This window comes from Doryrhamphus excisus, chromosome 18, assembly GCF_030265055.1.
Source record: "Doryrhamphus excisus isolate RoL2022-K1 chromosome 18, RoL_Dexc_1.0, whole genome shotgun sequence".
In the NCBI taxonomy this organism is placed as follows: domain Eukaryota; kingdom Metazoa; phylum Chordata; class Actinopteri; order Syngnathiformes; family Syngnathidae; genus Doryrhamphus; species Doryrhamphus excisus.
In genome coordinates, this window is record NC_080483.1 from 623,432 (window position 1) to 637,698 (window position 14,267).

At 40.5% G+C, this 14,267-nt stretch overlaps 1 protein-coding gene across 5 annotated transcripts in view; it reads right to left on the minus strand.

Moving 5' to 3' along the window:
- The window catches only part of col7a1 (collagen, type VII, alpha 1), a 109,268-nt gene extending 95,163 nt beyond the window's left edge, over positions 1-14,105 (minus strand). For 3 of the 5 annotated variants that reach the window (XR_009120095.1, XR_009120094.1, XM_058055771.1), the window contains exons 1-9: positions 13,430-14,105; positions 12,952-13,356; positions 4,804-4,876; positions 4,550-4,730; positions 4,319-4,475; positions 3,209-3,302; positions 2,972-3,130; positions 668-825; positions 316-445 (exon numbers count right to left, since the gene is read on the minus strand). Coding sequence is in view for 3 of the 5 variants with exons in the window: in XM_058055771.1 (XP_057911754.1) it covers positions 316-445; positions 668-825; positions 2,972-3,130; positions 3,209-3,302; positions 4,319-4,475; positions 4,550-4,730; positions 4,804-4,867 (943 nt within the window). In the remaining 2 variants the exon portion in view is untranslated. Of the gene's footprint in view, positions 1-315; positions 446-667; positions 826-2,971; positions 3,131-3,208; positions 3,303-4,318; positions 4,476-4,549; positions 4,731-4,803; positions 4,877-12,951; positions 13,357-13,412 lie in introns of all 5 variants that reach the window. The other 2 variants (XM_058055772.1, XM_058055773.1) reach the window with 2 other exon arrangements.
- Positions 14,106-14,267: the final 162 nt, after the last annotated feature.

Sequence of the window (14,267 nt, forward strand, 5' to 3'; positions counted from 1 at the left end):
CTTATTTTCTATTATTATGTCTACTATATTGGGTTATAGGAGTGTAAATGTGACTATAGGGGTGTTAATTCATTTCTCGAGGGCTCTAATAATGTTAAAAATGTTTTTAAACAGGTTTTATATGCTATGTAGCATGGAAATATTCCACATATTAAGACTGAATCCCATATAAATTCATGTATATACGAGTATACTATGAAAATATACCATGAAAAGAGCTCCATAGAGAGTGATGGTCACATGGTTACCCATGCTAGCTTAGCTAGCGCCACACAGCGATGGGTTTCACAATCTGATCATCCGCTTGTTACTTACTAGTTTGCTGCTTTGCAGAAACGGATTCTCCCACGCTGTTGGGGTATTGCGCAATGACGGTCACTAGGTAGTGCGTACCAGACCTCAGCCCTCGTGCTGTGAAGCTTCGCTGGCTGGCAGACACGGTCTCCTGCGGGGAGAGGCACGGGTTTTTTCACCCAGCAAATTACAGACTGAAAAGCACATGAAAAAGATGCAACCATTCGGGCATGTTGATACTCAATCTGAATGTTTGCACAATTGTCTTCACCTTCAAACTATAATTACCAACTTCAGTCTCAGTCCAATCAAATCATCTGTCTGCGTCCTCCAAAAGTGGCTGCACTCTCTATCCTTCACAACCTGGACTCACCTGCCGCAGTTCTGCCGTGATCGGCTGACCCGTGCTTGAGAGGGGCACATACTGGACCACGTAGCCTCTCAAAGGCCCGCCTGCAGAATTCCAGCGGAACCTGAGCGAATCGGATGCTGTGGCTGTGAACTGAATGTTGGACGGACCGGAATACGGCTCTGAAAAGACGGAAGAAAAGAAAGAGAGGAGCATGAGAGCCTGAGATGTGGTTGACTGCATGGACAGAAAACATCGAGATCAGCCAATCAGCTCCATGAATCCTTATTCTTAGCAAGACATTGTGGTATACAGTGGTGCCTTGGTTGGTGTACAGTGGTGCCTTGGTTAATGTCATGAATCTATTCCAGAAGGTCCGACTCAAACCAAAACAAACTCTAACCAATGTGTGCGTGTACCACCGTACATTGATGACCATTTTCCAGCAGTGCACAAAGCAGTGGGGAAACTGGACCTCGAGCCTGGACCTTGAGTCAAGCAGTCTCTAGACCAGGGGTGGGCAAACTACGGCCCGGGGGCCACATCCGGCCCACCAAGTGTTTGAATATGGCCCGCCTGTTCTTTCCAAAATATTTCATTGAAACTCAACGTACAACCTGGCATCATGGCTTGAGCCAACCTTTTGATGGTCGAAGTAGCTGTTTTTAGCTGTTTACAAAATGTTCCTGAAAAAATGGACACAAGCACATAATAATAATAATAATAATAATAAAAATAAAAATAGTAATAATACATTCATTTTCTACCACTTATCCTCACAAGGGTCGCAGGGGGTGCTGGAGCCTATCCCAGCTGTCTTGGGGCAAGAGGCGGGGTACACCCTGGACTGGTCGTAATAATAATAATAATAATAATAATAATAATAATAATAATAATAATAATACATTCATTTTCTACCGCTTATCCTCACAAGGGTCGCGGGGGTGCTGGAGCCTATGCCAGTTGTCTTGGGGCGAGAGGTGGGGTACACCCTGGACTGGTCGTAATAATAATAATAATAATGATAATAATAATAATGCTAATAATAATAATAATAATAATTCATTCATTCATTTTCTACCGCTTTTCTTCACGGGGGTGCTGGAGCCTATCCCAGCTGTCTTGGGGCGAGAGGCGGGGTACACCCTGGACTGGTCGTAATAATAATAATAATAATGATAATAATGATAATAATAATAATAATAATAATAATAATAATAATAATAATAATAATAATAATAATAATTCATTCATTCATTTTCTACCACTTTTCTTCACGAGGGTCACGGGGGTGCTGGAGCCTATCCCAGCTGTCTTGGGGCGAGAGGTGGGGTACACCCTGGACTGGCCGTAATAATAATAATAATAATAATAATGATAATAATAATAATAATAATAATAATAATAATAATAATAATAATAATAATAATAATAATAATAATAATAATAATAATAATAATAATAAATTTATAATGCACTTTACATCAAATAAATGATCTCAAAGTGCACGTATAGCAGACTGCATGACACTTATGTGTAAAATATGTGTAAAAATATATGTGTACAAATGGACTGTCACGTGTAAAATACTATATATTCACCCCCCCCCCCCCATCAATTTTATTAAATCAATGCGGCCCACGAGTCAAAAAGTTTGCCCACCCCTGCTCTAGACGAACTGCAATTCTCCCGGGATCGTCCACATTTTAAGAATGTTGATTCCTAGTTTTTCCATGCTCACTTCGCCGACTGACATTTTTGCGTTTTTCCAACAAAAGTAGGTGGAATTTGTCATATGCATGTAATTAAAACTATAATTATCGTCCATAGAATGTTTTTGGATGACTGGAGCGGATTCATTGGATTGACATGATTTTCTGTCTGGGTGTTTCTGTCTCATCTTACATCCACAACACTCATGTACGCATGACAACAAAACATAAGCATGTTCACTCGACCCACAGTCAACATAGCACACGTCACCGTGTCGTCACTTTTTTGTTAATAGATTCTATGATGATATTAAGTTGGATAATAAGTTGAATAATTGGTTTGTTTAGTGATGGTTTTCTTTCCTGAGTTATATAAGGAGGCATTTTCTCACACATTTAGTGTGGAAGTGGGTTGGACAGTTTGACATTATTTTCTATGGGGACGCTTGCCTTGTTTAGAGTCTGTTTTGGTTTGAGTCAGACCTTCTGGAACGAATGAATGACATAAATCTAAATATATGGCTGAGCATACTTTGACTTTGCATGCCTAATTCCTTATGGAAAAGGTTTGAACATAAAGTGTCCCGATACTTTGTAAATGCTGTACATGACATACCATCACCGGCATAGACTCCGCCCGCTGTGGAGCACACCCGGGGGCTCACGAGTGGCAGCAGAGTGCCGAGCAGCTTGAAGTCGCCAACAAAGGAGGTGAAATCCCTGCCGGGCTCGGAGGAAATCTCAGCCAGCTCGTTGCTGTCTGCGTTCCTGATGCCTGACACACACAGAGCGAAGAGGATCACGGACATGGATTTTTTCCACACACGGAGCAAAGCGCACCGGAGACACATACCAACCGCAAAGATGCGCACCCCCTGGTTGTGCAGCTTCTGCGCCGGCTCTTGCACCTCATCCTGAGACTTCCCGTCCGTGATCAAGATGGCCATCTGACATTTCAGAGGAAGCGTTGACACGATTCATCAACTTTGCTTAGATACTGTGATATATTGGTAGTAACTATGTTCTACGTTGGTTGAAAGGGAACACAAAAATGACATTTATAGTCGATGGTGCCAGCCATCACAAGCTAGCTCTGGCAGTTAAGTGACGTCATCGGGGTGACACCTCTCAGCTAAAGCAGAGTAAACAAATGCTTCAGTATATATTATTCATCAACATAGTAGTCATGCCAAAATGTCGTGTCGCTGCTGGATGTTCACGGTGTCAACGACTGCCGTTAGCTGCCAATGTTTTTAATCTGAACTTAAGAAAAGGTTTAAGACGGAATGCGAAAGAAAGTAAGAAGCCAAAACTTTACCATTTCCACACGGAATGGGAGGAGAATTGTTCATGTTAGACACAACATTACTTTCTAGATCCTTTACTGACACCTAGTGGCCAGAATACTACATACAGTAAACCTCGGATATATGGGACTCGGATATATCGGAAATTCGCTCACAACGGACAGATAAAAAAGAAGCGATTTTTCTGTAATGCATTTCCAATAAAAATTCATTGCATATATCGGATTTTTTATAACGGATTTCGCCTATTTCGGACAAAATCTCCACTTCCCGTTCCAATGCATTTCCATGAAATTTCCCTGGCATATATCGGATGGCCGCATTGTGGCGCTCCGATTCGCCGAATGGTGACAGGCCGCTATACGACGTCATTTGCAGCGTTTGCAGCGTTGCCTGCGCGTCCAGGTACATTGGAAACATAGTCAAGGAAGTGCCTTTTTATAACGGATAAAATCCCATTTACGCATATACCGGATATAAATCCCATATATGCGTAAAACGGACATTTTCCGCTATACGCATATAACGGATTTCACTTATATCGGACAAAACCAGTGGGAACAATTGAATCCGATATATCCCAGGTTTACTGTATAAGATATAGAAGCAAAGTGGATCAATGGTGTCTGGGACATGAATGGCTGCTCATCACACACCTTTGGGACGTCCCGGCTGTGTGTGGGGTTGAAGAAGTGATCAGCGACAAACTTCAGACCGGCGCCGGTGCGCGTGTTTCCGCCCTTGTAGCCGAGACTCTGCACGGCCTTGACCAGCGCCGTGCCGTTCAGGTAGGTTTTAAAGGTGAACTCCACCCTGGATGAAAGCAGGGTGCATCAGTGCAACGTCTTCTCTCACTCACAGCCAAGAAGGGCGGGGCCGGCAGTCACCTGGGGGTGTCGCTGTACTGTACAAGCCCAAAACGAATTCCTGACTCTGCCACGGAGCTTACAAACGGTTTGATGATCCCGGCTATGAAGCCTTTCACTTGCAGGAAGTTGGGTCTCCCGATGCTGGATGATCCATCCACCAGGAAAACAATGTCTGCCGCTTGGACGTTGTTACACCTGCCTGGAATATCACGAAACAAACACGTCAAGGCATGGGAGGCGTGAACACGGAATTCAAATAAAGATATTCTCACCCTGAGCTTCAGCGTGTGCCTTGAGTGACAGCAGCACCATCACGGTGAAAGTCCAGCCCCTCATCTTTACAACCTGCCAGCACACACAACATATTTACTCCAGACGTGCGGACTGAAATGATGTCGCGAGGTTGCCCTGAAGACATCAAATCCCGCCCCCATTATCACCTATACACTCATATTATTCTTTGTTTACATCACATTGCTAATGGCAGGCTACGGGATCACTGCAGGGACACGAGAGACACCCTTATCTGCACAGCATGCTAGCGAGCTAACTCGTTAGCTGCCAATGTTTTTAATCTGAACTTAAGAAAATGTTTAAGACGGAATGCGAAAGAAAGTAAGAAGCCAAAACTTTACCATTTCCACACGGAATGGGAGGAGAACTGTTCATGTTAGACACAACATTACTTTCTAGATCCTTTACTGACACCTAGTGGCCAGGATACTACATACAGTAAACCTCGGATATATCGGACTCGGATATATCGGAAATTCGCTCACAACGGACAGATAAAAAAGAACCGATTTTTCTGTAATGCATTTCCAATAAAAATTCATTGCATGTATCGGATTTTTTATAACGGATTTCGCCTATTTCGGACAAAATTTCCAGTCCCATCTGCACAGCATGCTAGCGAGCTAACTGGTTAGCTTCCAGTGTATTTAATCTGAACTTAAGAAAAGGTTTAAGACGGAATGCGAAAGAAAGTAAGAAGCCAAAACTTTACCATTTCCACACGGAATGGGAGGAGAACTGTTCATGTTAGACACAGCATTACTTTCTAGATCCTTTACTGACACCTAGTGGCCAGAATACTACATACAGTAAACCTGGGATATATCGGACTCGGATATATCGGAAATTCGCTCACAACGGACAGATAAAAAAGAACCGATTTTTCTGTAATGCATTTCCAATAAAAATTCATTGCATATATCGGATTTTTTATAACGGATTTTGCCTATTTCGGACAAAATCTCCAGTCCCGTTCCAATGCATTTCCATGAAATTTCCCTGGCATATATCGGATGGCCACATCGTGGCGCTCCGATTCGAATCCGAATGGTGACAGGCCGCTATACGACGTCATTTGCAGCGTTTGCAGCGTTGCCTGCGCGTCCAGGTACATTGGAAACATAGTCAAGGAAGTGCCTTTTTATAACGGATAAAATCCCATTTACGCATATGCCGCATATAAATCCCATATATGCGTAAACGGACATTTTCCGGTATACGCATATAACGGATTTCGCTTATATCGGACAAAACCAGTGGGAACAATTGAACCCGATATATCCCAGGTTTACTGTATAACTTGGATGTCAATATTTTGGACTAAAAACAACAGCCATCATTCATTTATTCATTAATGAATGATGGCTAATTAACTCAATATGCTAAACAAATCAAACAGAGGGATTTGATCCTTTGTACTGCTCAGCACGTGCGAGAAAGCCAAAAAAATGGCCCCCCACCCTCCCAAGAAAGACAGTCGTAGTTCATAGCAGCTGACAGCTTTAGTGATGTGAAGAATGCTAAAGGTTTGACACCTTGTTGCAGTGCTGCGTTACGCCTGTGGACGCATATATACCTTACTGTACATCTGGTGTAAGGCTCCAGGCGCCTCCCATATTGGCCTTTGGCGTAAAGCAATACATCTTCACGTATATTAAAAGTCACTACTTTTTTTTTTTAATTATCTGCTTCAAGAATGAAGCCTGCAGTCATCGCTTCGTTATGAACTACTTCCATTCCACCTGGAATTTTAACGGGGTGACTGAACCCATCCCAAAGAACATAGCACAGGTATGTATATATATATATAGTATCTATCGATAACTTATAATAATAATAGTGTATTTGTGATTTACTATTTCACTTCTATTCTAATAAAAATGAAATAATTTCTCTCATATTATTAGAATTAAAAATAAAATTTACTATTAGGGGGCGAGTGGTTAGCGTGCAGGCCACACAGCTGGGAGACCCGAGTTCGATCCCACCCTCGGCCATCTCTGTGTGGAGTTTGCATGTTCTCCCCGTGCATGCGTGGGTTTTCTCCGGGTACTCCGGTTTCCTCCCACATTCCAAAAACATGCTAGGTTAATTAGCCACTCCAAATTGTCCGTAGGTATGAATGTGAGTGTGAATGGTTGTTTGTCTATATGTGCCCTGGGATTGGCTGGCCACCAGTCCAGGGTGAAAATGAATGAATTTACTATCAGGATGAGGGATCCGCACCAACATGCACGCTTATGAACGTTGCAGAGTCTCCAATTAGGAGAAGACCAGACCTGGTGAAACACACCACATATATCACAACATATTATAGCATTGTATTGATAACAAACAAATATGCAGCATATGTGCTAGGTGGTCATACCTATTTTCTACCACTAGGCCTGGGACAATATTAAATGAATTCATCAATCACACAATATGAATTAATTAGATCATTTTGCCGGCCTCAATATATTGCTGCATGTGTAATATCATCAATAGGTGCAGATTCTGGAAGATCTATACAGCTTTCTGTGCGGGTTATGGTGTGTAGCTGATCCATAGGAGTCCATAACTCAATACAACGATCAGCATAATAGGTCCCCTTTAAATTCTAATGTTGTCATCCATTTTTTTTTGCTTTTTTTTGCACATGAGGACTATTTTTATAAATCCATTGTCCTCCAAAAGCACCAACCTTCCAAAAACAGATGCAGAGTGAGCATCAACGGAGTCCAAATCCAAATGAAACATCCGGTGCAAACACCAAATCTGTTGCAGCCTCGTATGACCAGCATTGCACAAGTTTAACATTAACAAAAGCCAGATGGACTGGAACAACTGCTTACATTAGTTTGTCCTTCTCGTGCAAAAAAAAAAAAAAAAAAACACATCCACCAATTCCAGTCCAAATTCCTGCTGTTTACAACAAAAGCCACAAAAAAACGCAGGAACACTCAAATGATTTGGGATAATGTCTCCGTAAAATGCCCACTGCTGCCTGTAAATGGAGCTTAGGTTCCAAAACAAGCAGACTATCATGCAGGAGATGCGTTGGAGATGATTCCTGAGATGTTTGCTGCCAAAGAAACAGAACCAGGCACGCCCAAAGCCATGCACAGAAGGAAACGTGACGTTGAGAAGTCAGTGAAGGCCGGTTTAGACCACTTAGACCAGGGGTCGGCAAACTTTTTGACTCGCGGGCCGCATTAATTTAACAAAATTGACGGGGGGGATTATGTAGTATTTTACACGTAACAGTCCATTTTTACAACTATATTTTTACACATATTTTACATGTAAAAGTGTCATGCAATCTGCTATATGTGCACTTTGAAATCATTTATTTGATGTAAAGTGTGTTTCTCAATGTATTATTATTATTGTTATTTTTATTAGAATTATTATTATTATTAATTATAGTAATGTTATTATATTATTATTATTATGTTATAATAATAATATTACTACCATTATTATATTAATATTATTAACAACAATATTAATATAATAGTAGTATTATTATCATTATTTGTATTACTATTATTGTGCTTGTGCTCCTTTTCCCAGGAGTATTTTGTAATATTACTACCATTATTATATTAATATTATTAACAACAATATTAATATAATAGTAGTATTATTATCATTATTGAAAACATTATTATTATTATTATTATTATTATTATTATTATTATTATTATTATTATTATTATTATTATTATGTGCTTGTGTCCCTTTTTGCAGGAGCATTTTGTAACAGACCACATAACCCTAACCCAAATATTGAAATTGATAAAGCAGCTACCTCAACCATCAAAAAATTGGCCCAAGCCACGATGCCAGGTTGTATGTTGAGTTCAAATGAAATATTTGGAAAAAACAGGCGGGCCATATTGAAACACTTGGCGGGCCGGATGTGGCCCCCGGGCCGTAGTTTGCCCACCCCTGACTTAGACTTTTGATCCACATGAAAAATGACTTGGTTACAAACTAAACAAGTTTTACATATTTATAAATAGTGGCTAAAAATGAACACTTCACACAAGGCCGGGCAGACGATTCAGAGCAATAGAGTTGTGGATGGTCTTTTCCAGACAGGGGAGCAATTGTAGAACCGGACGGTGTCCTGTAGCGTTCACTGTGGGAACAGAACTGGAGGAGTCTGATGGAAAATGAGCTGTGCTGCGCCTGTGTTGTTCGATGGAGTGTGTGGATGGGGTTGTCCATGATGGAGAGCACTTTGTCTGGTGTCCTCCTATCGCCTCCATGTTTGGGTTTTCGGATCAGTTTGTAGTTTGTCTATCCGATTAGTACTTTGGTGTGGTAAAAGGAAAAGTCTGGAGTTTTCCCTGTCAGTACTCTAGTAGATACATTGGGCCAAATTCATGTTTGTGTTAATGTTTGTGTGCATTCATCAGATGTTGTGTGCTCCAGCTTCAAAGACAAATGATCTGTATCAGGGGCGAATTTAGTCATTTGGGGTCCCAAGGAAAACCTAGTCATTTGGGTTCTTCCATATCCTTGTACTGCACTGACCAACCTTTTATTTACTGTAATCCAATGTGGCTTACCGCTTTAATGCTAACATCTTGGAGATGACAATGTCCCTCTCAGCTTCATGTCTACAACTACTGCATTCTCCACGGCAAACACCGACAGCCGTGCTGCTGTGGTCGCGTGTTAGCGTTCGTTATGACGTCGACGGCTTTGGTAGTTTTGGTCGATTCTGTTTTCTGTTTTCCAATTCTGTGTCGGTTTTTCCAAAACTGCAGCAACTATTTTGTTTTCCCGAATCGCTTAGTGCAGAGGTAGGGAACCTATGGCTCGGGAGCCAGGTAGGGCTCTTTTGATGACTGTATCTGGCTCTCAAGCATTTACCACAATAAAAATGTATGTTTGCTAACATTTTAAAGTAAACATCACAGAAATCACTGTTAAAAATAATATTAAAAATCAACTTTCTTATGCATTTTCTACTGCAATACGGCCAACCATATCTATCTTTCCTGATGATATTTTCCAGGTCAAACACCAAAACTCGATTATTACTGGGTAATGCAGTAGTGTACCTCGGCCATTAAGATGTAAATATAAACTTTCCTCCTTTAGTCAAATAGTCACCTAGCTAAAGCTGCAGAACCAAGCCTTCTGGCAAAGATGGCCAAAAGAATGAAATATACGGAGTACGGTTCAAAACCATGCAGCAGCAGAAGTTGCATTAATGGCAGCAAGTATTTGATTTATTATTAGACACTGCGCTGCTCACGAAAGTATGCTGGCCACACCCCCTTGGCGTGGGGTAGTGTGCCTGGTCTACGTAATTAGAGCCCATTATATCTAAAACTGTTGGTCTTACATAAAAATGCACACATTTTATTGCATTCAATGTTTAAAAAAATGTATATGGCTCTCACAGATACACATTTTAAAATATCTGGCCTTCATGGCTCTCTTAGCCAAAAAGGTTCCCGACCCCTGGCTTAGTGCATGCACAGTAACATGGAACGGTCCACTGCATGAATTGGGAGGGGGCGGTGGTCAATGCCATCACGATGGGTTACACGTTTTGATGTGGTTTCTGCGCCTGGCCTGACCCTGCATTTAAACCAGAGGGTGGGGCGTCTATATGTAGGTGGCATCAAACAGAACGACATCCTTGCTCACGGTGCAACTAAACCAAAACGACACATCTACTGCAAATATACATAAACGTCCTTGTTTACTTCTCGGACCAATGACTCAACATATTTTGCAATCAAGCAAAAATGACACTCCTGACTCGGAGACCTGGAGAGATTTTTGTTGGAAAAATTGTTTCTTTATCTGTCCCATGGAGGGGGGCAAGACAGAATTTGACGATTTTTTGACCTGTGATGAACGTGTGCGTGTCCTGTTTGACCCCGGGCCCACGCCATAGTTTGTGGAAACACAGTAGTGCAGGGGTGCTCACACTTTTTCAGCATGCGAGCTACTTTTAAAACGAGCGAGTCAAAATGATCTACCCACTACAAAAATGCAAAACATCTATTTATTTTCAAATGTATTGAGGATTATTTGTACGTACAATGTATGTTGATGTACCTTACATAACCAAATGAGCCAATATTGCAAAACACACATAATTAACTATTAACATTTTTTGTAATTACCTGAGTTTACTTTGATGACTTGCACTGAATTGAACCAGCCAGGGATGCATAGTCCGGACAGTAGCTGCTGATAGCCAGCCTCAAGCACACTTCCAAATGTTTATCAGTCATGGATAATATCCGTATCATAATATCCGTATAATATTCCATATCCGTATGGAAGTCATATGTTTTTTGCCTTTTTACTTGGTCCAGTTTTTGCCTTTTTACTTGGTCCAGCTCCTTCACTCATTTTAGTGACCATAAACTTTAGCGAGGGCTTAAAATGTCGCAATTCGCCGACTAGCTTAGCACTTTGCATCGTTGTTTACGCATGAGCGGTGACCTAAAGGTCAAAATTCAGTTGTCATCTGACTGGTTGTCCTGTATGTCAATCAAGTAACGGGGATGGATGATAGGCTGACATGGTAAGTTCTGCTGCACTTAGAGACGTTGTTTGATTTGATTGGTCGCCCGAAGGGCAACATTCAGTTGTCATCTGAATGGCTGCCCTGTATGTCAATCAAGTGACGGCATTGATGCTGGGATGATATTTTTTTAATGTCACGCCGCGATCGACCAGTACCACCTCCGCGATCGACTTAATGAGCACCCCTGCAGTAGTGGATGTGGAGCCACCAGCAGGAGCAAATGGAAGAAAAAGGGTAATTGATCGTAATTAAATATTTCAGTTGTGTTCAAGGCTTTGAGAGACAAGAATCTCGACATGTGATGATGGGGGGGGGGGGGGGGGGGTGAGATTTCTTCCAGTTGCTCCAGCCAGCCAGGCCACAAGAAAGCTGTGAATACTGTCAGATGAGGAACACACAATTGCAAACACACAAGCGTAGGAGGAGGACGAGGGATGATATTCATTTGCGTCGCAAACTGGGCCCCGACGCTAAATGACTTCAGCTGTGTTACACTAGCATTCCTCCTTGTCCTGCACAACTCGAATGAAGTTGGTAAAAGAAACCTTGTAGATTTGCTCAAAGCCCGAGATGCTCATTGTTCTGTTTGTTGATGTGTGGGACACTTAAAGCGCTGCATTCACAACACGTGCACGAGCTTGTTCCAGGTGTGTTTTTTTTTTTGCAGCAATATGTTAAGGCGTAAGGCAGGGGTGGGCAAACTACGGCCCGGGGGCCACATGCGGCCCACCAAACGTTTGAATCCGGCCCGCCAGTTGCTTTTAAGTATTTCAACTTTTAACATACCAGCTGGCAACATGACTTTCAAGTCGGATGTCTTATTCAGTAAAAAAAATAAATAAATAAAACCTAGTTTGATGTGGTCTGATGTTTAAAGTGCTCCTGAAAAAAAGGAAACAAGAACATATAGCTGATAGTATGACAATTAAAATTAGACAAATAATTCAAGGCGAAATTATTAAAAATTATTTAAAATGATTAAAAATTATTAAAAATTATTAAAAAATTATTAAAATTATTAAAATTATTAAAATTATTAAAAATTATTAAAAATTATTAAAAAATTATTAAGAATTATTAAAAATTATTAAAAATTATTAAAAGTTATTAACAATTATTAACAATTATTAACAATTATTAACAATTATTAACAATTGTTAAAAGTTATTAAAATTTATTACAAATTATTAAAAAATATTTAAAAATATTTAAAAAATATTTAAAAATATTTAAAAATATTTAAAAATATTTAAAAATATTTAAAAATATTTTAAAATCATTAAAAATCATTAAAATTATAAAAATTATAAGCATAAAATCATGTGTGTTAAATATATGTTCTGGCCCCCCGCACAATTTTGTTAACTCAATGCGGCCCATGAGTCAAAAAGTTTGCCCACCCCTGGCGTAAGGAGTGGTGGCTACATTTCAAATTGATGTTCTAAATGACCATAAGGCCTCATTCACATGCAACACAATGCCGAAAGATCATTTTCTTGCATAATTAGGAAGTATTCACCTCGCAGGTCAGGTATCGCCTCAAAGCATCTTCTCATCAAATACAGGTGAAATGTCTTACCTGAAGTTCTCTGTTGCACGTACGACTCCCCGCCTCAGCACCTGTGGCATATCCAACCTTCTCTCCGCGCTCAGTCCTGCAGTGCTCACCTCCTCGGGTGTCCCGTGCGCCAAAAGAGCGGCAAAGCAGTCTTGAGGAGCTCAGCAGCTGCCGTATCGCATCCCTGCAGGAGACTGCAAATGTCTTTTCGCAAATGAGTCCTTCTGCAACAGCAGAACAGTCCAGACTTGTTCGGATGCCTGAAGGAGAGTCCCGAGTTTTCTCCCTCTTTTTTTTTTTTTTATGTCAGCCCCTCGTCCCTCCCAGCTCCTGTGTGCAAACGCTGCCAGAATGCCTGCATTCGATCTACAGGCGTTACATTACAAGTGCTCGGGACGCCAGAACATGTTCACCTTGTTATTTCCGCTGTGAAAAACGACATAACCCGTGTTAGATGTGTGCGCCAATATTGAAATATTTACCATTTACAAAGATGGACCTGGAAAGACTGCTTCACGCCAATTCCTCCTCAACCGTTGTGGTCCAGTTCTTGATGAAATGCTGTTGGTTGTTATATTGTAGATGTTTCACCTGGAACACTCAAGGAGACGGATTAAGCTTGGTCACGTTTCTAAAAGACACAACACCACTCGGCTAAACTTTGTGTCAACATAGTGGACACCTAGGTCTTCATTGTCCTCATTTTTTTTAACCTGAGGACTGGAGCACATGTCACGTGCTGGAAGATACAGCCATGCCAAGGAGAGCGGACATCGGAAGTGTTGTCTCTGTTCTCTGTTCATGCATGATCACAGCATGGATTTTTTTACAGGGCTTAAATTGTGGAAATACGTGTATCCCAATGATGTGCATTATAAGCTAGCTCAGGGGTGGGCAAACTACGGCCCGGGGGCCACATCCGGCCCGCCAAGTATTTAATTTAAACTCAACATACAACCTGGCATCATGGCCTGAGCCAACATTTTGATGGTTGTATCAATTTCGTTGTTTGACATGGTCTGTTGTTTACAAAGTGCTCCTGAAAAAAGAGACACAAGCACATAATAATAATAAAAATGTAAATAATTATTATATTATTATTATAACTATTATGATTATTATATTTATTATATTAATGCTAATTATTATATTAATTATATATAATAATATTGTTATATTTGCACATTTTACATAACAATAATATGATAATTATTATTTAAATTTTATTTTAATTATAATATTTTATTATTTTTAAAATATTTAAATATAAATATAAAATAATAAATAATAGCAGATTGCATGACAATTTTACAGATACAATAATACCAGGTGGACTG